This window comes from Strigops habroptila, chromosome 10 (genome assembly GCF_004027225.2).
Source record: "Strigops habroptila isolate Jane chromosome 10, bStrHab1.2.pri, whole genome shotgun sequence".
Taxonomy (NCBI): Eukaryota; Metazoa; Chordata; class Aves; order Psittaciformes; family Psittacidae; genus Strigops; species Strigops habroptila.
Window position 1 is genome coordinate 11,709,151 of NC_046359.1, and position 25,896 is coordinate 11,735,046.

The 25,896-nt window shown below is 40.0% G+C and overlaps 2 protein-coding genes across 22 annotated transcripts in view; both read left to right on the plus strand.

Moving 5' to 3' along the window:
• Positions 1 to 8,776, plus strand: part of AFDN (afadin, adherens junction formation factor) — a 114,423-nt gene extending 105,647 nt beyond the window's left edge. For 7 of the 20 annotated variants that reach the window (XM_030499345.1, XM_030499347.1, XM_030499349.1 and 4 more), the window contains 3 exons: positions 827 to 1,343; positions 5,392 to 5,476; positions 6,604 to 8,776. In XM_030499345.1, coding sequence (XP_030355205.1) covers positions 827 to 1,343; positions 5,392 to 5,476; positions 6,604 to 6,748 — 747 coding nt within the window. In that variant the 3' untranslated portion in view covers positions 6,749 to 8,776. Of the gene's footprint in view, positions 1 to 826; positions 1,344 to 5,391; positions 5,477 to 6,603 lie in introns of those variants that run through there. The other 13 variants (XM_030499353.1, XM_030499355.1, XM_030499357.1 and 10 more) reach the window with 5 other exon arrangements.
• A 4,479-nt stretch (positions 8,777 to 13,255) lies between these two features.
• Positions 13,256 to 25,896, plus strand: part of KIF25 (kinesin family member 25) — a 42,392-nt gene continuing 29,751 nt past the window's right edge. Inside the window, exons 1-6 of one of the 2 annotated variants that reach the window (XM_030499987.1) lie at positions 13,256 to 13,457; positions 14,303 to 14,368; positions 18,458 to 18,574; positions 20,228 to 20,366; positions 23,096 to 23,199; positions 24,425 to 24,513. In XM_030499987.1, the coding sequence (XP_030355847.1) occupies positions 13,383 to 13,457; positions 14,303 to 14,368; positions 18,458 to 18,574; positions 20,228 to 20,366; positions 23,096 to 23,199; positions 24,425 to 24,513 (590 nt within the window). In that variant the 5' untranslated portion in view covers positions 13,256 to 13,382. Of the gene's footprint in view, positions 13,458 to 14,302; positions 14,369 to 17,810; positions 18,306 to 18,457; positions 18,575 to 20,227; positions 20,367 to 23,095; positions 23,200 to 24,424; positions 24,514 to 25,896 lie in introns of those variants that run through there. The other variant, XM_030499988.1, reaches the window with a different exon arrangement.

The following is a 25,896-nucleotide window of genomic DNA, read 5'->3' on the forward strand; positions in this document are numbered from 1 at the left end:
AGAAGTTTTACCCTGCTTAAGCAGAAGGGCTTTTCTAACATACAGTTTCCAAACATTTTCATTATCAAACTAACTGCTGAGTAGACCTTTGTATTTATTTACAATGTGGTTTAGACAAGAGCTGAACAGAATTAAATGCTATTTAGTTCAAAATCAATAAAAATCAACCTGGAAAAATGCATAGAAGATATTTTACAGCCTGTTAAATGGTAAATAGCCTCATATAAGTATCACTAGCATAGCTTTTAAATTTTTAATACAAATTTTTATTTAAAAACAGTTATTTGTCTGTTTTAGAAAAGTTCTTTGTAATTTGATTTCTATGTGAAAGCAGTTTTCCTTGTATATACTAGAAGCTTTTGTTAGGAGTCATCTATTCCAAGGCTCTGTTGATTAATTTACTTTGTATAGGCATGCAGCAAAATGACAAAGTTCCTTTTTTAAGACGGTAGTTAATTCTAGTTCTTTTCCTCTCCCACAGATTCTTTACAGCTTTATTAAATCTGCCTCTTATTAACTGTAGTTACGTTTTGAGCAATAAATGCTGGAATCACCCTTAGTTCACACAGGCAGTTAGTTGCCTTAGTTACCACAGGTAGTGCTAAATCTGGAAATAAAAGCAACGCTGTGTTGCAGGACAACTGCCGTGTTTTTCATAGTAGTAAATATTCTTCGTGTGAGTCCATATAGATGCCCAGCTGATTGGCAGGAAAGGAGACAAAAAAAGCTGTTTGTAGCTTGGCACTGGAATGCTTAAATTGCTCTCAGATTGAAATGCCTGTCTGTCTTTCTGACCACTGCGTTTCTGTTTCCTCTGGACTTGCAGAGGCGACAGGAAGAGGAGTATTACAGTCGCTTAGAGGCTGAAAGGCGCAGGCAGCACGATGAAGCAGAACGAAGATTACTGGAGCCTGACGAGCCTGGTCTGTACAGACCTCCGCTTCCACGGGAATATGAACTCCCATCCCCAACCCCTTCATCTAACGCTCCTCCTCCCCCACCTCAGCGAAACACCTCTTACCTCAAAACACAGGTCCTCTCCCCTGACACGATTTATACTGCCAAGTTTGTTGCATACAATGATGATGATGAGGAGGAGGAGGATTCCAATCTAGCAGGTCAGGATAAGTACTCCAGCACAAGAAAATCTTATGGTGACTTTCCTCCTGCCACCCTTAAGCCACAGCAGCCCTCCCGCCAGCCTCGCCCAGTTTCAGATGGCCTCTTTCTTTCCAACTCATTCCAGTCATCTCCAGTCAATGCCAACAGTACTACTGCCAAAAAAAGCCAGCCCCTGCCCCCACCAAACAAACCGAGTGTCATCCATGCCAGCAGCTCTAAAGGTAGACACCGTGACATCAACCGTCTCTGCAGAACTATCCTCATGTTTTCAACTCTGGTGCTGTGGATTGATCTCTTACTTTGTGATTTATTTTCTTCGCCACTTAATCACTATTTTCACTATGGTGATCTAACTTAAATCCTGATCTTAATACCAATTCTCCAATTTTTAATTGTTTTGATCTCTCAAATTTCCTTGTTCTTTACCCAAACTCTTCAAAAGCAAAAAATTCTATCTTTCACACAATGAATCAGAAGTGATTTTAACTGTTACTCAACCAATTCAAAGTACTGTTGGTTTTGGCTTTCACTCTGTATCTTTCAGTGATTTGTTTTATATGACTGACCACTGTTTACTCAGGGCATCTGGAAGTGCACCTTTCTTGAACACAGGAAGCCTTTTCTAATGGGTTCATGGGCAGATTTTATCTTCTGCTTTCGTTATTGGTGCCAGGGTTCTGTCTTTTAATGGTGTGTGCAAATGGCTTTAAAAATGACCTTTGTAGATGCAGTTCTTAAATATACAAGCATCAAGAGGCATATAGGACATGCAGTTAGTTTCATGTATTAGGCACCATTCCTGTACTTCTGGTTTGTACAGTGCAGTTCTCTTGCAACAAGAGACAAACCCCTAAATTTCATCTTAGTGCTTTTTGTCTTACTCCTTCCCTCCCCTTCTATGCCCCAGTATTTGTCTCCTCATCTTGTTTCTTTTACACCTCCAGATGGGCAATCATAATGAAGCTTAATTTCAAGTAGAACTCTAGCTGCGAATAACTTCAGCACTGTATTTTATCTGCAGAGCACTAGTTTAGTTATACTCATGAATTCAAAGCTAGATCAGTCCAAAGTTCCATGCTAAATTTTTTAAACCACTGCCGTATAGGAGGAATCTTACATACTTTACTCTTGGAGTATGTGTCTGTGTAGATCTCACTCTTATAAATTTGCAGTTTGTTAATATAATATTTTGTCTTTAAATAGCAGCATCTGCCAATGCTTCCCTGACATTTTTTTCTTCGTTTGTATTCTTCTGAGGGGAATGGGGGCCATGACATTTCCCTAGCTCATTCCTTTTACTTACGCTGGAAGTCAACAAGTGCCTGACAATGAACTCCAGCTGGTCAAACCATCCTTCTAAAACACAAAGGGTAGCAAAGTCACCTGAGGTAGCAAGGCAAAGAGTTTATGCTGGCTTCTAGCAGAATGGCTAACTTGTTTACTGGATTCAGGGCAGGCTCAGTGACAGATGTGGAAGTCTACAGTATGATATATCCCTAATCACCTTTTTGGCTACCTAACAAGTTATGAAAATCGCTTACTTTCATTAATCAGTGTGGCCAGCTCATAGGGAGCATACAAGCCTCAGAATAGGTTCCATCTATCAGAAACACTTCTAATCCAGCTGCAGCAGTGTATGAATCTGATGTAGGGTGTGGATGAGGCCATGCAGGTACATGATACTCCGAGCTTCCTGTCTGCATCCTTTTCAATTGAGGCTCCAGTCATCGTTTCCCAGCAAGGCATCTTTTCCTTTGCAGGGCATATTAGCTTCTGCTACAGTTGGACTGCATCCAGTGCCACAGCCCAGCTCTGCACGGTACTGTGTAGTTTTAATATTGCTGAAAGCACAGTAGTTTACCTGTTACCTGTCCAACTGGTATAACAGTTGATGTTTAGCAGTTTCATTCCTTGGGGTCAGTACAGCACCCAAGTTGCACAAGAAGTATCCACACGGATACTTGTTTAAAGGAAAAAACCCAACTTTTTATTTACCGTGGTGTTGCCTATGAGATCTTACGATGTAGTAGTCCCTGTGGATCTTGCAAACCTGTCTGTCACTCCTGTCTGGCTCTGTCATAGGTTCTAAATTTTAAAGGAGGGTGAGGGAAGGTTTTAGCTTTTCATTGTGTTGTCTCTACACTGTAAGTAGACACACTGCACACTACCTGCGATGTGCTATCATTACAGTGGAAATAATGCCGTTATGCCTCCCTCCCATGCATGTGAGCCCACTGCACAGATCACGGTTTTGTATCAGAAGGGCTCTAGCATTTGAGCACCTTAAGTCACAAAGAATTAGTGAGTTAAAAAATAAGACTAAAGACAGGAAATAAGCGGAACGGATTCTCTTTAAACACTATGACTATGTTGTTAGCTTGCTCTTGGGAATATTCTGAAATGGCGGCCAGGAAACATTTTGGACTGCATGTCTGTACTGAATTTGTGTTCATTCAGAGGACTTTCTTTTTCTAGAAATTCTTATTTGAAATCAACTATAACAGAATGTAAACTGTGCCTTCCATCACAACACATAGGCTTCCAAAGGCCCTTGCTTCCCTTCCTGTTTTGGCATGTTGAAGTCTGTACATGTAATGAATTATGGAACCATCAGTCACTGGTTGTCACCTCCACTCTTCCTGCCTCCCATCATCCATAACCCAGAATGCCATTTCAGATGTAATTGCATTTCCCAATCCTGTTTTCCGTTAATTTTAATGGAAAAATGAATCTCAGGAAAGTGAAATGTTCAGTGATATTTTTTGTGTGCGCGCGTTTGTTTTTCCTGGAAAACAATCAGCAGGACAATCTACAGAGATTTGGTTAGGGGTTTGGTAACAATTAAGGAATATTGTAGTATGATGCTTCGCCTTTAATAACCTAATTCATAAACCATACGACTAATTCTGAATACTCTTATTTCATAATTTTTAAAATAGCCATGAGAACAGGTTAACTTCACCTGATTGCTCAAGCTTCTAAGAAGACTGCCTGCGTAACGTACAAAGCCGTTTGCACAAAATGCAGAATTCACTGTGCAGTTTACCATCTCCCATCTCGCTGACTCTCTTACATTCCTCTCTTTTATGGCTCTCTTCTGTTCTCAACGTTAACTCTAGTAAACCACGCTTCTGCAAATATTGCTCTCATACCTTCTTCCACTGGGTCTCTTGAGACCATTTGGTCTGTCAACTAACCAAGAAAAAAGCCAACACTTAAAACTGCCATCCTGCAGCAGGTGGGAATGTGGACCACAGCATGGGGGTCCTTTCAAAGTAGGGACATGCATGTAAGATACATCTCTGAAATGAAAAAACCCTTCATATGCCTGGCATACCTTGTATGATTTGGTCTGCTGCAAATTTTTGGTGGAAAAAATTTAGCCTACAATACACTAGCTGAATTTGCTTGTGTGTTCCAGCCTCATACGTCTTACTGAGTATTTAGAAGTTACATATACCAGTGGAAGAAGCAAACATTTCCTTTTGTGCCAAAGAAGGTTCACAAGACATAACACATTCAATATTGAGACTAGAACTGTCTGCAGACAAATCTGAGTATTGCGCTGACACTTTTTACTCTTTTCCTGACAGTTACTAAGATAATATGGTCCTAAATATCAATTAAATTGTTCAACTTTTTGATCGGAAAGAAAATGTTTTGTCTTGTGGGCTTTAGAAACAATTAATATAATGTGTAAAACCTGTGTGTTAGATCAAGTTAAACTCAAGGTGCAGTGCTGCAAGATATCTTGCTTGAAATTTAAATTCAAGGGAGAGGGTGCATTTCCTGTGTGATAGTTTACTTAATGAGACTAAACAGAGACAAAAAGTCTGACTCTGCTGAATTGCAAAGATGGTATATCCTAATCCTGGCTTACTTTTAGCCTCATAAAAAGAGCAGCGGCAGCTAACCTATTCCTGTGGAGCTTGTTACAGGACTGTGTGTTGCTCTTTCTCTCAATCTCCTTGAGCGACTTCTAAAGTCTGACTTGGAGTAAGCCATTATAAGATAGAGACTGTGAATCAATATGTGCTGGATAATCTGAACAAAATGAGTTCTGGCTCAAAATTAGGAATAACAAAACTATAGCTGTTTGGGGGGGGTGGAATTTAGTAGTACTGGTTTTAAATATTGATGGCCCTCTGTATTTATTTCTGATTCTAGTTTGAGATTAGTTCTTGAAAGAAGCACTGCACCTTTTTGAAGAAATATAAAACTCTCATGTTGTAACTGCAATCTTTCAACTTACTTTTTCTTTTGCATAAGGAATAAATTCATACACTGGATCTACAGGAGCAGCTGTTGGGGCCCATGAAGTCTATCGGGATCCAAGAGACAAACGATCTAAAAGGTGATGTGCAGGAGTCCATTAACTTTTATACACCTGACTTGGCTAACATCTGCAATATTTTATCTCTGAGGGCTATTCAAGAGTTCTGCAGCTGGCTCTGGAGTACTTTGGATTACTATAAAATACAACTAAGTTCTCCACAAGTCTCTTGGTGATCTGAAGTACTACATGACAGCAGCAAATTTCACTGCTACAGCTGAGTAAATTGAATGATCAGTGTAAATGAACAACTTCAACTAGTTTAAGTGTATTTATATATCAGAACAGTACCTCTCTAGTGGAATTCTTACCAGATTGGTAATAAGCTTAAATGATATGGGCTGAATCTTATATATGAATGGCAGCTTTAGTGTGTCGTGTACTGAAGCTGTGACTGGGCTCGGCTAGGATTCTGTAGAAGCCGTTAGCCCAGTTCCTGAATTTTAACCTGTAGTCAGTGATTCTCTGCAGAGCAGAGACCTTGGAGCTAAAATGAAAGTTCTTCTGATCAAGAAATCGAAATATATAGTAAAGCTTTGTTATATGAGGGTTAATCACATATGTAGAGTATTGTAACAGAATGATTTGAGACCTTCACTGGTGGTCAGAAACATAATGCAAAAATTTGTTTGCTACAAGGATAAGAGATCAGTGCAAGAGCTGAGGCAATAATTGCACTGGTAAGCTTTGCCAGTACAGAATGAGATACAGAGGTGTTGCAGCTGCTACGGCATTGCTCAGTACTGGTATCTTTGTTTGCCAAGACTTAAAAACATTGTATTCCAGTGCTTTATCCTACACATGTGCCACAGCAGAAAGGCTTGCTAATTTAGCTGTAACAGTAACGCTGTGCTCATACAGACAGAGGTTGAATTTACACCTGCCCTTCACTTTGAAGACTGGGGAGCAATTTCATTCAGGTTAATGTATGTGCCAGAGGTGTTCACGAGCTCTTAATTTGTCAAAGTGATAGCACAATGTCAGAATTAAAGGTATGTGTGGGGAGCTTGCGAAGCACTAAGCAGAATCTTCTGCTGTAGTCAGAAAGCTTACCAGTCAATACATGTCACTGAGAATTACTATATTTAAGGGTATTGTAGATAAGAATTATAAAAAAGTCTTTGGTTTTTTTCTTTTTCCCTTTCTAGTCAAGATACAGATTTACCTGGAGCACCAGAAAACTTGACGTTCAGGGAACGCCAGCGACTTTTTTCACAGGGTCAGGATGTATCCAATAAAGTAAAAGCTTCTAGGAAATTAATGGAACTGGAAAATGAGTTGAACACAAAATAAAGCACCTTATCAGATGTAACTGAAGATCTCTGAATTGAGGGATTGAGATGGGGGGCACACTACTAATGAACAGAAAAAGAATGTTTTCTGAAAGGAGTGACTTTGATTCCTCTATATCTAAGACTGTTAATTAAGATTTAGAGATGTTGCAATAGCAAGAAAACTGATTACTTTGCCAGGAGCTTGTGGTTTATACAATGAAAGCACTGTAAAATTTTAAAGATATGAATCACGTGAAGGTAACTTTTTTTTTCCTTTCTGTTTTGGGGGTTAAGTTCTTGTGCACCAGACCAAGTAGCACTTGTCAAAGTTCTGTTTCCTGGTGTTCTACAGACACACTTTTGTTTTAGCTGCTGAGCAGAGAGAGTGAGAATAGCTTGAACTGCCTAAACTAAACTGTGCACTAGAAATTGGTAGTTTAGGTTGATAAGAAGGCAATATCTGGGCCACCTTAAACAAGACTTTATATGCAAGTCTGACTAACTGTACAGTGTTCATAGAATGATCAGCATATCAACACAGATTTTACCATTACTTAGTACTGGAATAACACACATCCTGTAGGTAGAACCTTGGAATAAAAATATTTCTAGTCCTACATATTTGTTGGGTCCAAAAGGGTTGCCTAAGAGTTTATCTGTAGTTACAGAAAAGTCTGTATGCTGATGCATCCCCACTATAAGTGCTTCAGACTTTTAAAAATGTGAAGATACAACCTTTGGTTAGTTGTTTTATTAAAAATTACATAAGCAATAGCTAGTAGGCTACACTAGTGGCCCTTCATCAGCTAGGACCAAAATGTTAAGAATGCGTTGAAGGCAAGGAATAACAATTCCCGTTCCAAGGTGAGCAGAATAGATACGTATGTTTTCTGAGAAAGGTAGATTAGAAGTTATGAGATGATTAGGCATGGAACAGTATTGCTAAGTCTGCTATTATCAGTTCAGCAATATTTTTTTTCTATGGAGAAATGAACTGGCATATTACAGGCAGAGACTGAAGCGTGAAGCATCAAATACAGTACTGCTGGTTGGGAGTGGGAATGTTCATAAGGTCGTTAACAGAGCTGGTGTGCTGGCAACGAACCATCTCTGCTCACGCTGAGGAAGCAGTGCTAGCGAGCTGCTCCTTAGTCTAGCTGGCTTTACTGGCATCCCATTACTGTTGTCCTGAAAATCTTGTTGGCAGTTCAAGCTATTTTTCCACACTGTAATAGCCTTATTTAATTTTAAATTGTTAATTTTTTTTCCTCCCGCCATTTCTTCAGCTATGCTTATGTGGCTGATGATGTTGGGAATAAGGACCTCATCAGAGTTTTTCTCATTGTGTGATGTTAAGACAATATATATTGTGATTCCAAACAAATTTTCTATTTGACAAAGCCCTTTACTGGCTTTAGATGATTTTTTTCCTGTATCATATTGTTCTCTTATAAATATATATTTAGGGAATTGTGCACACTTCCAAATACAAAGGGGTAGACTTTCACTGCCTTGGGAAAGAAATCACTTTTAATAAGAGTTGTATGATAAATAAATGCAAGTTAATGAAAATTGGAGTGTAAATATTTTTTACGTATTTCAGGTTTCTTATTTGAAAGTGTGCTTTTACCGTTTCACCTGTTAAATATGAAGTAGAAGATTAAACTGGTTCAAAGTGTTAATGAAGGATCTGCATGCTTGCTCTGTCTGTTAATCAGGAAAAGCAAGCCTCTCCCAATTTATCTTGAGAACACTAGCAGCCTTACAGTGACAAATTTTTCTTAAGGAAAAAAACTTACGCTGTGGCTGAATTACTGTTGCTGCTAGAATCTGACAAAGGCTTAGCAAAAAAATAAGTATAACCTTCAGTCGAGTGGATTTGGCCGCTATTGGGCATTCGGGTCAAGTGTGAATATGTGTAAAAGTGCTTTTCATATTTGTCTGTGCATTATTATGAAAAACATCAAAACTGCTGTAGTTTCCCATTTCTACTGTATTTCACTTGCAACCTATTTTTAATAAAGTTTGTATTGTATTTAACTTTGCATTAAATGTTTTTTTTGTACTGTTTGTTATTTGATTCTGCATAACAGCATTATTGTAAACCAGAGGGACTCTCGTTAATATGTTTTGCCTTACCTGTCCTTTTAAAATACATTGACAAGCAAAGTCAGTGTATTCATAATAAATAGGTGAAAACCTCAAATTAATTCTACATAGAAAAGCCTCCTACAGAGAAGGCTGATTCTCATTGATAGAAGAGAATTTCTCGGCCTAGCGTTCAATATCTGCAACAGAGACGTGACACAGTAAGTGATTTTTACAGCTTAACCAGCAACTTACGAAATAGTAAACATTGGCAGGGTCAGTTACGCAAGTGAGTCGCACTGTATTTCTATCCTCCTCAAGTGCAAAGTTGTATTTCTAACAGCGAAGAGGAACCTGGAATGCAGCTGCTTTTAGAAAAGTAAATAGCATGGCAACTAGAGTCTCCCTTGTGATTGCTGTGGTTAAAAAGTCATTTGAGCTCTTTATTTTGAACACAAAGGCAGGATAATTTTTTGTCAAATCTCTGGAGGGGGGAAATGGTTTCGCTGACCTGGAGGTTTGGAGGGGTGGGCTCAAATTCAGTGTGTAGTTTTGAATGAAGGTTGAGCTAAATGGTGGTGCTCCTCTTTCATCGTTAGATCACTAAGGCTGGATGATTTGACTCTTGATGGGAGACACCAGTTAAAGCTCTGCATGGGGAGGGTGCAGGAGGGAACCAGGCCTGTAGCTGCTTCCTGCTGTTGCTGAACATCCTCTAGAGCCAGGATGGAGAGCCACCTGCATCACTTTCCAGGTGAGTACCTCAGTCTCTTGAGTTGTGGGATCTACATGCTGGCATTTTCAGAATCGATGATGAGGATATTCTAGATTTTAGTGCAAGAGAGGTGTGTGCAAAGGCAGGGAAGGAGCTATAGGAACCACAGAAAGCCAGAAGTGCTGTTCAGTATGTTTCAATGAAATGGCCTCAAGGCATGATTGAGGGGAATCTTTTATCCAGGTTTTGAGGATAGCTTTTGACTGTGAGAACAGCTTAAAGAAAAATGACTTTGGAATACAGAATGTGTAGTCTAGAAGAAAAAGGAAATGATCTATTCTCCTTCTGTATGTCAGTCCCTCAGTCTAAGCAAGAGCAAAGAACCAGCACAAACAAAAACTGATTTATTTGATGAGACTATGGTTGTTGTGGCTGTGAACTGTGTCATAGAAATATTTATTTTCAGGCTAAAGCAGTACAGAGGTTGGGGGGGTGAGAACTGTGTGATGTACAACGGCAGTAATGCATTTTCAGTGAGAAAACAAGTTTTGGGCTATGTTTTGCACAATTCAGATCAGGATTGCCAAGGGAGCAAACCAGTATGGTGGGAGTTGAATCGTGCTGTCTGCTTTGCTTTAGCGACATGAGTTGTCATCCTTCATAGCACAGCTCTTGATATTTTAATTGATGATGACCCTTGTGATAACTGTGTGAAATTGCATTTGCGTATGCAGCCAGGTCTGCTGCTCTCCACAGCCCTCCTGATCAGGTGGCCTGTAGCAGACCCCCACAGTAACATCCCCCATCACTGTTCTCCCTTTAACCCTGACCCACAAGCTCTCTGTTGACTGATCACCTGTCCCAGGCAGAGTTCCATACTCTCCGGCCTATCACTGACATAAATAGCTACTCCCCCTCCCTGTCTGCCCGGCCTGTCATTCCTAAAGAGCTCATAACCTTCCATTTCAGCACTCCAGTCATAGGAGCCATCCCACCATGTTTCTGTGATGCCAGTGATATCATATCCCTGTAGCCGTGCACACATCTCTAATTTCTCTTGTTTACTCCCCATACTATGGGTATTTGTATAAAAGCATCTCAGCTGAGCTCTGAATAAATCTGACTCATTGACTGGAGCAGCTCTGCGTTGCTCTGAGCATTTTTACCAGGTGCTGGCATCCAGCTGGTAGGGTTGGGATTGATCAGTGCCACCCCCACCCTCAACAAATGCAGTTTAAAGCTGCCTTGACCAGCCTGGCAATTCTCTGACCAAAAATGCATCAGAAGTGTTCAAGATAATGCTTCCTTAGTAGTATCTTAAGCTTTATTATCCACCACTGATGCTAAAATTAAGAGCTGAATGTGGATTTAGGCATTTTCATTACATTTCTGGCCCTCTGGTTCCCCAGAAGGATCTGTACCAAGGCAGGGCTCTGCATTTGCAGGGGGAAGATGGGATCAAGGTGGTAGAAGTTGGGGGGGGGAAAACCAAACACCAAGATTCTTCAAAGCAGAGAATCAGTGTGGAAGGGCAGCTGGAACACAGCCTTGCAGCATTTCCAGCATATAGCTGCATTTTGTATTTCTTCCTTGCCTAGATCTGACTTTTTTTGTTCCCTGCACATCAAGCAACTTCCCCTCGGCTTTGGAAATAGAAGATGCTATTATGGTGAGTGACAGATCATATTGTCATTAGGAGTTTGTTGTTGTTGATTTGTGTTTTGTTGTTTATTTTATACAGAGGGGACTGAGTTTTCAGTACTATCCAACCTTCAGCTGTGCACACAGGAATGACTAAATAAGAATAGTCTGGGGCTGCTCAGTTTTAGGTTACTAGTTCAAAGTCAGAACTATAGTTAATTAAGTCTTCTCTGTTACAGCCTACAGAAACCAGATTCTTAATCTCATTCATAGTGGGTAAAACCCACAGTGAGGCAGACATCAACCATGACACTTCAGAGGTGATCTTTCTCAAAGTTGAGTTCTGTTGGAAAATGACACTGTTCTGACTTGATTGCTGCTGCTAGAGGATAAGCATTACATCTAAAAACCATAGCTCAGTGTCAAGAATTGAGTCACAGCCCCCAAGCTACTAAGCTATTCTTCCCAAAATAGCTGATGTCGATAAAAACCTGTCTGCCTTACTTAGTGCCAACATCTCCTAACATCCACAGTATCGCAGTACTTTGGAACTCTTTTTTGTAGTCTATATCCATTTGTCAGTTCTCATTTTCCCAACAATACAGAACTAGTTGCAAGGATGAACTACTGAGGGGCTTCCAGCCAGTTTGTTGGTTTGGTTTTAAACTGAGGCTACAGTTTGTGGGAGGAAGTTACCGTAGCACCAAGACAGCTGATAGAGCTGCACTGGGATGTTTGGTTTTGTGTGTGATAGGTGGGCTGCATTTGGGTTCCTCTGTAAAGGATTGCTATCCCTTTTGTGCCAGGCATGGTGAGGTCCACTGCTGCATGCCTTTGGATTTTCTACTGCCCATGTGAGAGTGCATTTGCCATGTTCAGTAGACAGTAACCTGAGACCGCTATTCTGCAGAACTGGATTCCTCTGTAATTATGATGCTGGCTTTGGTTTAAAAAAAAAACCTCAAAAACTCTAGTGCAAAAATAGCATTATTTCCCACTTCCAAGAAGCTGACATGTTTGTATCTGGTATGTGTTCACATTTAATAGCCAAATTGCATTGTTACTGCTTTCAAGATGTTAATCTTTCAGTGCAATACAGTAGAGCACTAAGTAGTATTACTAACATGTGTAGCATATTCACCTTAGCGTAAGACCCCCTGCCAGAGCCTCCCACCTTGGGCAGCCTCTTAGGGCTCCCACAGCAGCTGGACCTGCAGGCTTTGTCCATCTCCTAAGACTAGCACTGGCTTTGTTCACAGGGCTACTAAATAGTTGCAGCTGGAAGGGACCTCTGCATATCATGTAGCCCAAGGTCAGAACTCTGCTTAGCCGGGGTTTGATTATCTCCAAGGATGGAGACATGGAGACTCAGCCTCTCTGGGCAACCTGTGCTGGTGTTTGACTACTCTCACAATAAGAAGTATTTAAAGTTCAGATGGAGTTTCACATCTCAGTTTGTACCTACTGCCTCTTGTGCTGCCACTGGGCTCTCTTGTTTTTATAGTCTCCCATCAGGTATTTACACACAGTGACCAGATTCCCCCTCAGCCTTCTTTCCGCCAGGCCCAACAACAGATGTTCCTATCCCTTAATCTTCTTTGTGGCCTTTGCAGCTTTAGCCCACAGTACACATCACCAACTGCTCAGGGAAGAAATCTTGTACCCAGTATAGGAGCTCTAAACCCCTCCTCCTCCTCCCCCTTTGTTTTGGCCACTGACCCCTCAACGCAGGGCTTGTGTTCCTGGGGAGCCAAGAGAGAACTCTTTCAGTACCTCAGACCTTGGGAGCGCCAGGCTTCCCTTTTGTCCCCTCCCTACCCTAATCCTTAATCCCACTCAGAAGCCGAGGCCACTTATCCCAAGTGACCCACCCGCAGGAGAGACCCCTCCACCCCCTATGGAGAGCTCCCCCCTTGGCGGACCGCCTAACGGCGGCGGCAGAGGGGACGAGGTCTCCGCCCCTCTGAGGGCGCCATGGCCCCGCCCCGTCCCCCTCACTGCGCGAGGATTGGTGGGTTCTCCTGCCACTCACGGGCGCGCCCCTTGCCGCCGGCCTAACGGTCGTGGTTGGCGCCCGCTGCTGGGCGGGAAAGGAGGCGGGCCCTGTCACCATGGCAGCCACGCCAGCTGCGTCCCGCATCGCCCGCTTTAAATCCCCGCGGGGCCTCGCTCTGCCGGGCCGTGCCGCGGCGCCGGAGCGGGGAGGACGATGCGGCCGCGGAGCGAGCTCGACCCGGGCTCCGCGTGGGCGCAGCGCCTCCGGCAGCTGGAGCAGCGGTTGCGAGTGAGCCCCGCGCCGCGGCGGCGGGAGGGGAGGCGCTGGGCGGGCGCTGGAGCGATGGGGCGGGGCACCTGGCGGCGGGCGGGGCTTGGGCCCGTGAGGTGGCGCTCCGGCCTCTTGTGTTAAAAACGTGTATTCTAGGCTTAAAATTTGGGCGGGAATCCTAAATACGGCAGTTTATAGGGACGTGGCAGTTACTCGATGCGGGGGAGAGGCAGCTTCATCTGGGGCTGGGCTGGAGACGGGGCTTCGGAAGTGGGGAGCCCTCCTGGGCAGAGCGAGTGTGCCTCAACCCGCACCGAGGAACAGCCGAGGAACTGCCACGCCGCTGGAGATGTCCAACAGTGCAGCCTTGGAAATGGACATTTATGTGGTTGTTTATAAACAAAGCAGAACGCTTTGGGCTGGACAGGGTGTTGGGACATCGAGTCTAAGTCATGGTTTGCCCAGAAAGGTTGTGCCAGAGGCTCCTTGAGGGCTCTTTCAACCTCCTGTTCTGTGATTCTAGAACTTCTGTAAAGGCCATACATCTGGAAAATGCCAGGAGATGGTTTTATAAGGCAAAAGCAGTTAAAACCTTGTATGTATGCATTTCCATGCAAGCAGGCAAAATGACAAAGTACAGGAAATAGAGAGGTGTTGAAGAGTTTATCCTAATTTTTATGTGCTTGTAGACAAATATTACTGTGCTGAGGAGATTGGGGGTAGGTAGTTCTTTCATTTCAGAAGATTGAGAAACCTTCTGAAAAACAGAGCAATATAATAATGAAAACTATCATAATAACATCCATCGGGCTCCTATTTATTTCATTTTTACTTTGTGGCGTTGGGTGGGTTTTCTTCCTTAGGCCAAAGAAGAAAGAATAGTTGTCCTGGAAACTGAAAATGCTGCTCTTCATCTAAAACTTGCAAAGGTAATTATTGTTTATTTTCCCAAGAAGAATTCTTATGAAAATAAAAAGTAAAAAAGACACTGAAATCTGTCTTCCTGTTTTCAGGGTTTGAACTCTTCACCTGTTGAGGAAGTCTGTGAAGGGATTAAGGCTCAGCATTTCTTTGTTTCTATTAATTTATTTATAAATCATAAATGGTAGCAGTAACAATAGACTGATTAACTAGAACGTGGCATACATTTAAATAATTGGTGTTGTTTTAAACCTATGAAAGTGAACTGAGGGAATGGCTCTGCTAGCATTAAATACAGAATACTGCTTTCTGCTTGCAGGGAAAATGTTTGTCTGAAAATCAAAGATAGATTTTGAAGGAATACATTTTAGACATAATTAGGATCATGCTTAGAAAAGGACTGTTCATAGAGTGCAGGAAAGACATTTTGTTATCACCAGACTTACCAGAGATGCCCTTTTGCATGTCTTCATAGCACTGGTGTTACACTTGTGCAAAAAAGTCAAGGTACTGTTGCAGAAGTCAGTCACAAAGCTCACAGCAACAACTGGATGCCCTCATTTCTTTATATCATTCTACAGAAGCATATGTTGTTCCTAGACCATTCATAGAAACAAGGAGCCCTGTGATAATGTTTGGGGTCTCCAAAGGTGGGATTTCAGAGATCTAGAGAATTTTGAGTATTGATCTGCACTGCTGGAGTAGAGCCAGCTGTGAGTATTAGTTGTGATACAGACTGTTGGCCAAGAGTTTCTAATCTGGGCTGAAACACTAGATGGTTGGGTGACCTCAGGAAAGCCATTTGCCCTCCCTGTGGATTTGTCAACACCTGTGGAAAAAAGTGGGTTTAACATTTTTCAAAGCCTGACTGGAAGCAGATGGTACATCTGAAATGAGTTTTGCTAGGTATACGGAAGAATACTGACACTTACTCTGAGAAAATATTGCTATTATTTTTGTTCTGCTTTATAATATTTACCAAAAACCTGAAGTATGTCAGCTGTTTTTTTTTTCTTATTTTATTCTCACAAGCACAAGAAATAAATTGTTCTCGTCAGTAAGGTGCATTAGATGTAGGAAGAAGTTATATGAATATTAGATAATGAAACCTTGTTTTCCAAGGTTTCATTTTCCAGCACTATTTCAATTTATTGAAAAATGTGCTGAAAGATATGAGCACCTACAGACACATGAGGAGCATGGCAGTGTTACCACCATCACTCAGAAACAATGTCAAATGATCCATGGAAATACTCTGCAATTAACCTTGTGCTGATGTTTCTAATTAGGTGATTGTTTAAATAGACTTTCACTTCTTGGTTAATTTGCCCCAGCAATGTGAAAGCATGAGCTAAACTGACATCTGTGAAATAGTTCTACCTCAATTGAAGAGTCTCTATTAAAAAGAACACTAATTTTAAAGAGATGAATTTAAGGTTGTGCAATCTTGCACCGTATCTCCCAGTATTTCATCAGTTATGTTCACAAAAAAAGCTCTTGCCCTCAGCTATCAATCACTGACCCTTCAGATCTGCTGGTGAAGCTGCCTGATTGATTGAGCTGTAACAAGTTCAGTCACAGTGACCAGGGTTAACAGAGGTCTCATTCTTAACTTGTAAAAGCTAATTGGATTCATTTTGGCTGAAGGGAATTAAGGAGCTGTGGAGACAAACTTGTGACAATAGCTATAAATTAGGATTTGCAGTGTAAATGTTTGTCTATGGGTTGTATCAGGCTAATAAAAATGTTACCTCTTGCTGTAGACCTTCCCTTCCTTATATCCTTAAGACAATCACAGATACCAGCACTGCCACTGTTTTCTGAAGCCCAGTACATTTTAATCTTGACAGCATACTGTAAGGGTTGTTATTGAATATTAGAAGTCAGATTCTTTCTCTGTAGACTTGCTTTTGCCTATTTGGAAATGTGTTTGTCTACCTGCATGCCCCTTGTTTTTATTAGCAGTCCTTGAGGTCCTGATCCTGCAGCCTTCCATACATAAAGCCAAGTCTGCCAGAAAGGATCTGGTTGCAGAACTGAGATTTTACTTTGGAGAATGCTATTAAGTAGTTCAGTTTCACTTCTGTTTATAATAAAGCTAACTATAAAAAGTTTTATAGTAGTTTTTTTTTGCCTCTTATGCACGAGCACAGATTTGCAAGTTCTGGCCTTGGAACAAGTCTGATGAATGCTAAAACTATTTTAATGGAGAAAACCTCAACACCAAGGCAGCATAGGCAGCATTTGCAATAAAGATAAACTTGATAGTGGAAGTGATGAGAGGTTGACTGCAATGACAGTAGAATTGACCATTCCACTTTAATTGTTCATGTTGAGCAAAATGTGGGGTCAGGGGAACCTGTGCAGATGGTGGAAAACAGATGTTAAAAGTAGGTTTTAACTAGCTTAAGCTTATTTAACAGTAAGTCTTGAGTACTGCAATTGCTTACATATATGCTTAACTTTTCACATGTGATTAGACCTACTAATTCTGGTGTGCTACTTGTACGCATTTTTGTCAAGTATATTTGTAAATACTGCTTCTGAGTAACCGGAGTCCTGAAAATCCTCAAAGGAAAAGAACATGAACATTGCGTAGAATCAATCTCAATGTCTGGGAGCTTAAAGCCTGTAACAAAAGAAAACAAAACAAAACAAAAAGAGTTGTTGGTTTGGGTGTGGGGTTTTTTTGTTGGTGTGTTTCGTTCTGTTTTATCTTTTAATAATCTCTTTCTACTATTTTTTTTCCACAAAATAATTCTTTATGTTAGTTTTAAGGTGTATAGTTGTGCAGGACCTCCAGTTGCACTTTTAAATAGAAGATGCATGCTTTATGAAGGTGAAAAAGCCACATGAAAAAGTTGGTTTGCATAAGTGAAGTACTTTTCTTGGAAAATGTAATCTATCTTTACTTTAACAGCTCCAGGATGTTGTATTGTTTTTGCAGATGTCATCTGTAGTTAAATTGCAATTAAATGTTTACTTTTAGCTATCATTATCAGATGATGTAAGTAGATTTAGCTCTTTCATGGTGTACTCCTCTATGCTTTGTTAATTTAAATAACAGGGAAATGCAGCCATAAAATGTATGGCCTGAATAAAGTAGGAAATAAGTCTGTGCTAGAGACAAGGTCATTCCAAAAATAAAGAAAGAAGCTATTAGTACTAGTTAAGGATAGATGTCAACAGGTGGCAGGGGAAAGTAGGTGAAGAAGTTGCAGCTCATTTTAAGCACAAGGACTGTCAGTAAATGATGGAAATGCAGTTTGTCATATAACACAGATTCTGTCATATTACAGAATTTCACAAGTACTCTACAGAGATCTCTTTTGTGTGTTCTTGACCTTCAATATTTAAAGTTGCACTACTTCTATTTTTCTTTTTTTTTTTTTATTTCAACATTTCAAAAAAATTTTGGCCATAAGAATTGCTTTTGCATAATAAGTAATTTTAGATTATTAGAAAGCATTTTTCTCCACATCCTTTAAAAGTTGCTTTGGTTGCTTTGATCACTGAAGACACAGCTTAGCGCTTTATTGGTACCATTTTGCGCTACTGCAACTCTACAGTACGTAATGGAATTGGTGTTAGCAGGAAGCTAGAGCAATGAACGCTAAGTTGGGGGCTGTGTATTACCAGCTTCTTCAGGACTTTAGCAGTTAACACGTGTTTATATGTGTCCTTGTTCTATTTCATGTCCTTTCAAAGACCTTCCTGCACCGAACGTAGTTACCAGAAGACACTTAAACCAGCTGTGTAACCCGCCTTTTCCATATATGAAGGCAGTTTTAACCATTTAGATCCACCTCAAGCATAAGTAAGAGGTCTTAGGTACTGCAAACGCATGTTAGTAATCTGCTGCTGAGGTTTACCACCGTAAGGAAGTAAAATCTCGTGATGTTAGCCAGTTGCCTCGAGGTGATCCTTCACATGACTCAGAAAAAGGTAAAAGCAAAGAAATTATGTATTCACAACATCATATGTGATCAGATAGTTGGATTAGAAATGTTTACAGGGGCAAAGGGGGCAGAATGCAACAGAAAACATGAGTGCTTTAAAGTGATTTTTAACTGATTTGTTGAGGTTTTTTTAAACAGTATCAAGGGTTAGCTGGAAGAAGCACTAATGAAGTATTGCAGCTCTACTCTGCTCATGGCCAGCAGCAGAAATTGCAGAGGAGTTCTGTTGTAATCCAGCTGTATGGAGCAATAAAGGTAAAGACATTTAGTAATAACGTAGGCATGATCTATGCCCTGAATATTTACATGCTTATCAAATACAGTAAAACCCAGGAAATGGTCAGAGATGAACGTGATCTATGGTTTTATTGTGTTCACAGCAGTGCTCGCCGTGAGGTGTGGCAATGCCCGAATTAGCTTAAAATTTGTAGTGATTTTGCTGCAATAGGTTGCAAGGCCACCTTGAGAAGCTGGTAGAAGTGGCTGCTTCTGAGCACCAGGATCTTGTGTATAGGTTCTATCAATATCTGAGCTAGATATTTGTGTAATCAAAACCTTGCAATCCCTGATTTGACTATCATATGGACATCCCCTGAAAACCAGTAATTGTGATATGCTTTAACCAGATAGGCAGATCCTTTATAAAAGCATTGGAGAGCTCCATTGATTTCACTGTTGGAGTGAAATCAGTGGAGAGCTCCACTGATTTCACTGCTTTGGCAGACCTCACCAGAGGGAGTAGTTTGCTCTGCTCTCACTCAGCTTGTCTCAATTTTGCATGAAAGAGACTGGAACTGTTCTGCCAGTGCCATACTATTTTCCTTTGCTGAAGTACTTATTCCTTAAGTTACCCCATAGAATAGTGAATTCCTTTTAGGGACGCTGACAAATGTCAGCTTTTCTCAAGGCAGCACTGGATGCCTGTATAAAATAACTGAAAAATACCTAGGGAAAGAAAGCTGATTCTTAACAGGCAGAAGGATGTTGCGTAATTGTAGCATAGTTGGACTAGATGATTGTTGTAGTTCCCTTCCAACTGAACTGTTCTGTTCTAATTACAGTGATTCTGCTCAGTAAATTTTGTGGTGGTGTTTTGTATCTTAGGTTACCTAGAGCGGCAGAACTGCTTGAGATGCAATAACAGCGGACCGAGATGGTTTACTATCAAAGAGCAATAAATGTTAGGCAAGAGAGCAAAGCTCTCCAAATAAAAGTCTAGGTTAATGGTAATCCCATACCCGTAGTGAAAAACAAAACAAAAACCTAAAACTCCTTCCCAGTTCTATTTTGTGGCTTTTGAGAGTGAGAAGTGCAGTGATTTTTCTCCTTTTAGTTTAGATTATGTTTGATCATTGAAACTAGTCTATTAATACAAGGTCTGTAACCCCACTGGAAAAATAAAATGTCACAGAGTATGGGTATTCTCATAGGAAGGCCTTGAATTGGGTTATTTAAGAAATTACTTAAAGTGAAGCTTAGCAAATACCTCCCAATCAAAGTGTGGAAAATGAATGCCATAAGGGATATATGGATCACAATTTTTCTTTGGTAATTCTGGATATGTCATATAAGTGGACAGACACACACATGCTCACACACACTTATTTTTGTTTGATGGAATAAGAAAGAGTGTTATAACTGAAGCTGTGTTATGGTCGAAGCATGTACCACAACATGGTAAGGATTCATAAAGCCTTGCTGAAGTTTTTAGGAAATGACATTTCTAAATATCTTGCAGGATCCTTCTCTAAACATGCTGAAAGATATACTGAAGACTTCCCTTCATAAGTAGAGGGTTGTTCCTGACTGTGATATCTCACCATAATTATTTGTGGTGGTGGTATGTTGATTCTTCCTTAACTGCTCTTGTTGTGTCTTAATAACATATTTTTTGTTCTTGCTGAGAAGAGGCTTAAGCATGACCTGAAGAGCCTCCGTTCATTTGCTCTTGAGCTTTCAAAAGACTTTCAGCGTCAAAGCAAGACTTATCTTTACCAAGTTTTGACAGCAGTCCAAGGGATACAGCTGCAAAATGAAGCAATGCAAAGTAAGACTCATTGCGCTTATATTTCAAACATGTAACACCAACAATGTCATTGTTAAATGTTATTAATGTTTAAAGCTTGAGTTTGATTTTTGAGGAATGAGTCACTGAAATTGTAGCATGTTTTTTGTTTGACATTAGATCAGCAAGGAGTTCTGAAGCATTAGAGTACAAATAAATCTGCAGAGGTTATGACTGATAATTTGGATTTAGCTTTTGTGTTGATTGCAGCTGCTACCAGACTGCTGCTGAGCTGGCTCAGCTGTAACGTTTTTAATCTGAAGTTCTCGGGCTTGTTGTCTTGACCATTTTAGAATAGCGGAAGAAAGAACATGTTGCTTTAGTTGAAATTTGTCTGCTTTTGATTGTACCAGAAAAGGACTCAGGTGATTTCAGAGATTTCTGAAAATACTGTCTGAAATTAGAACAGACTGGATTTTTAATATTTCTGTACATCACAGAGACAATTTTACTTGCAAATCAAAATCCACTCACTAGACTTTCCATTATGCTGGTATAACTGTTTGTATGACCACACACAGCTCAGGGAGCTAATCCAGGACAGAGGTTCACCTGCCTCTGGAAGCAGTTGTGTGAGCACAGCAGAAGGTTTGATGCAGCACTGAATGGGAGGGGATGACAAGCTCCTTAACCAGGACTGTCAATTAAAGAAACATAACAATCCTGAACATGTTTGCAAGCCATCACTCTTCTACAGCTGTTAGTCTGATTATTGATGAAGAGTCTAAGTGCGCTCAGTGATGCTTAAACAGAGAAATCATCATTCCCAGCTCCCTCAAAGTTTCCATATAGGTCAATGAGATGGGAAAAATGTGGGGGAAAGAGACGTCATAATGGCTGCAGGCATGTAGTGACTACTTTTCTTGAATAATGAAGAGCAGGTTATTAGTATTAAAAACAGATGCACCCAGTGGCTGCCTCTAGGTTATGGACAAAAATACAACTTCTGAATAGCTTGCAGCTGATGCCAAGCGGAAAACTAGGAAAATGTTAAATGTTTATATTTATATAACTCCACTTTCAGAAAAATTAGAAGTTCAGAAACAATTTGTGCATTAGGAAATTTGTTTTGTGGAGCTTCTGTTGAAGAAATTTTTCTGCGCTTCATGTAAAGCTTTACAGAAGATGGACATTAAAACTGATGGTTCACTCTTACAAATATCAATATGCCATCTGCTAAATGCAATAACTTGACTCATTCTCTGCAGATTGCAGTCCTTCACCTGTTTGCTTAAAAGCCCTGGTGTCAAATTAGGAAGCCCCAAGGCTGATTTCTGTTTTCATAGTCGTCTTCACCATAGGAGGGCTAGTTAGAAAAAAATATTGAGTAATTAGGGCATAAGTTAACTGAAACTGGATGTATAACGTCCAGTAGGCTTCTGAGAGCCCTCGTAAAGAGACCATTTGAGTACTGAAACAAAGTAGGGTTTGGTTTTTTCTTTCAAGACTCAAGAATGGCAGAGTACCCTTAGCACCTGTTGCTTTACTGCTTATTCAAGAGACTTCAAAGTGTGTGTACACAAATTTATAAATGAAGATGCATATTATGGAGATTACTTAATCAATGGGTTCCAACCTCCTATTTTGAAAAATACTGTATGATTAGGGGTCAGTGACTGTACGAATCACTTTGACAATTTATTGTAACATATTTGCATGTGATTCTCCAAAGAAAAATATGCTAGTGTTACTCCACATTTTTCTTAGTGAAACTCCTAGGCTTTGATTCTCCAACTGTTGACAGCATGTATATTACAAAAATAAGATCTGTGAAATCTCAAATGTAGACAAATGTCCCTTGAATTTATCAGATTTTTGGTCTATACAAGAGAGCATAAATCATATGTGTGACATGCTGAGATTTTAAGTCTGTTCCTTTCTTTGAAAGGTGGCACATACTGAGGCTGGTGGCCATCCTGCTAACTCAGCTCTCAGACTATGGTTTTATCTGATAATCCACATCTTCAAACTGCTCACTAATTGCTGGAGGGATTGATAGCCTGCTGGGGTTCCTAAAAGCTTGCTTTTTACACAAATTTACAGTCACATTGTGTGCCTTCTGGGCTGGGTGTTTGTTTTAGGCCTGCTCAGTGTTCATGTAATTGTAATGAAATATAACCATTAGTGAAGTTAGAAGGATTTTGTAATGATCCATATTGCTCTCCTTGGTTTTGTGAAGCAGACTCCCTGGGGTTCGAAAGATCAATCTTTTTAATGAAATCCTAGCCATGAAGTGAGTGCACCTATCTCAAAAGGGATCCTCATAGCTGTTTTACAGGATTAGTAGCACTGTACATGAGGATAAATGATAGATTAACTTCTTGTAAAGTTAGCTGGCATGAATCTAATAATCTGCAAATATGGCATGAGCCTTGCAAGTGACAGCCTCATTCAGAAGCTTCAAGTTTAGACTTCAGGCTTCATTGACACAGAACATTAACTAAATTGATACATTTGAACTGCCTTTAAATATCTTGTATTTTTGATTGTTTTTCAAGATTTCACATGTATACCTGTGGTGATTATCTGTAACTTCCCACAGCAAGAAGAATGATGGGATTTTTCAGGTGTCTAGTAAATCAGGAACTAAGCCTCCTAATTAAAGTTTGGTAGAAGTTAAAAAGGTTTATGCTCATATTTCATGAGGTGCTACTGGAAAATTCATTTTGTGAAGTCACAGAGTTCAGTTCTTTGAAACTGCTTTCTTCTAGTGTTTCAGATAAAAGCTTTTGATCTCGAGCAGTCTCTACAAGAGGTGACAGAGAGATATGAGAAAGAAACGCAAAAGAGGAGAGCTCTACATAATAGCTTAGTTGTAAGTATATTTAATGACAGATCATTTTGTTATTTTGTTGTAGTTATGCTCACAATTTCCTCACCAATAAAACAAATGAATATACTTTAAATGAATATACCACCTCCCCCAGCTGTCTTATATATGATACGTTTCTTTGCTGAGGCCCATTTGTCTTACAAGAAATCCTACCCCATTCTTTTTACACAAGCATCTTCCAAATGCACTTGTGCAACATATTGCCTTAAGGAGTATCATCTATTTTGAGTAGTGGACAACACTCGAGTTTCTTCATCTTCTTCTCTAAATTTGCTGCTTCTGAAGTTGTTTTAGAATTCATAAAATCAACTTGAAATTGCAAAATGGCCACGCGTTATTTTTCCAAATATGCCACAGCTGTATCCTGCTCTGCCATTAGTGATGGTTCATTTGGAATTCATATTTTCCTTTCTGCCCTTTAACTTTACTCTTCCTCCCTACCCCACAAATGTCTAGTTTTGGGTTGCCTGATTCAGGACCTGATTTTTAGAAACACAAGCCACCTTCAAACAAAATTCTTTTAAGATCTTCTTTCTGGGAAAATTAATCTCTTTGTTAAAAAGTACTTACCTTCCAAACTCTGCCTTGTGTTGCAGTTTACGGAAAGGATGTTCCCCAAGGCAGTGGGGAGTTAATGCCAGTGATCACTAGTAATCACAGGCAAGCTGTTTTCACTGATATAAAATGAGAAGAACTGATCACCAACAAAAAGGAAGGAAAAACACCAGGTCAGATAAACCGAAGTCTGAAACAGCCTGCAGAGACAAATCAGTTACTGGCTTTTTAGTCATGTAAGAACACACAGTGGAGAGGAAAAGGTACAAAATGTTTTATATTCTACATCTTCCTCAGGGCTGATGGAAGAGAAATGGAGTGTGTAATCTTGTATGTTGGGTTAATAGAAGAAGCTCAAATAAAAAGGAGACTGAAGAGAGGAAAATGGCTCAGATTGGAAGCCTTTTTTGCCATATAGACTGAAGAGGGCTACACCATTCCAGAGCTCTGAAGAGCCTATAATTCCTCAAGTGTTTTCTCCTAACTTCTCAAGGCAAATGATATTGATGCTATTTTTCTCTCCACAGAGACTAAAGCTGTGATGTTGTAAACACCTGCTTTCCTTAACACGTTCCTGTCTGCTTCACAAATTCCAGTGTATTTGTCCTCTTCAGTAGTTTGTGTTAAATGCATCTTAATATTCTAACCCTAGGAACTGAGGGGAAATATCAGAGTCCACTGCAGGATCCGACCCTTGCTACCTTTTGATACTGCTGCTGGGTATTTGATATCACAAGATAGGTAATTTATTTTGGCTGTGTTAGATCTTAGCTGACTCGTAATTAATATACAGAGAAAATAATAGTTATACATGTGTGAGAACAACTGTCTTACTGGTTTTTCTGGTTTCATGCATGTAGGGAGATGATGATGGTATAAGAACTAGCTGCTTTTTCCTTTTCTTTCTCCTGCTAAATCGGCTTTAGCCAACCTCATCTCCTTGTCTAAAAGTATGTCCATCTGAATAGAAAGCCATAGCCATTCTGCCAAGCCAGGATTACCCCTGCCTTTGCAGCAGTAGCACAGCTGCAATCAGTTTAGAGTATATTCACAATCCTATACAAATTCTGGGATACAGTAATGGAATAACTGTCAGAAGACTTGGGTAGAGAAACACACTCAGCATTACAATTGTTTTGTAATGCTGTAGAACAGATTTGCTGTCTATACAAACACTGGTAATTCTGTTTCAGTGTAATTTGGCTCTGCATCCCTAACTCATAGTACACTTACTGTAACTGAAGTGTCAAAACATTCCAAGATCCAAAAGGAGAAGAGGGATTAGATGCAACTATGTGCTGTAACAAGCTGAATTCTCCATAGATGACCAACATGAAAGAGGGAACGGATTGAAACATACACAGAGAAAGAAAAAAGGGGAAATCTAGGTGGGTGGCTAGAAACCAGTAACACTATCATTTGTTCTATGAGTAAATAACTGATTTGGGGTTTTATTTTACTTTTGCTGGCTGGTAATTCTAAAAGAGTACATTCAGTGTATTAAAGTTTATTACATTTTGGAAAATCTTAACTAAAATACAGAATTATTTTAATTAAAACAACATCAAAAAGAGTAGACAGAAATTTCAAGGAGCCTGAAGAGGAAACTTGCATTGACCTGTGCTTGCTATATAGCTGGGAAGGAATCCACTCACTATTTTTATCGCTCTATGGAATAGTGCGATCAGATGCTGAATGCAGTGTAAAACAGGATGGACTAGGCCAAACAAACAATCATTAAGACTAGTTCTTCTTAATATATCAAAAAGTAATTTACTAAAACTTAGTTATAAAACTAAGGACTGATTCCCAAAACACTTACACACATGAATGCATTTATACACCTCAGCAATCCCAGTCAGTTTTGGGGCTAGTAATAAATGCAAGAACAGGGACAAATACCTAAAAAGAGGGTGTTTTTCACTTTAGTGTTCTAAAGTGAAAGCCACTTGTTACAAGCTGACATTACAACCTCAAAATAAAAGCATGGCTTGCATGTGAATTAGTCTTAATTGGGTTTGTTTGACACTTTTAAAAGCAGATTATTTTGCTTGGTTGCACTTTAATTTGTGGGGTTTTTTTCACATACTAACTGTGGTGTTAGTATGTACTTTGGGACAATGT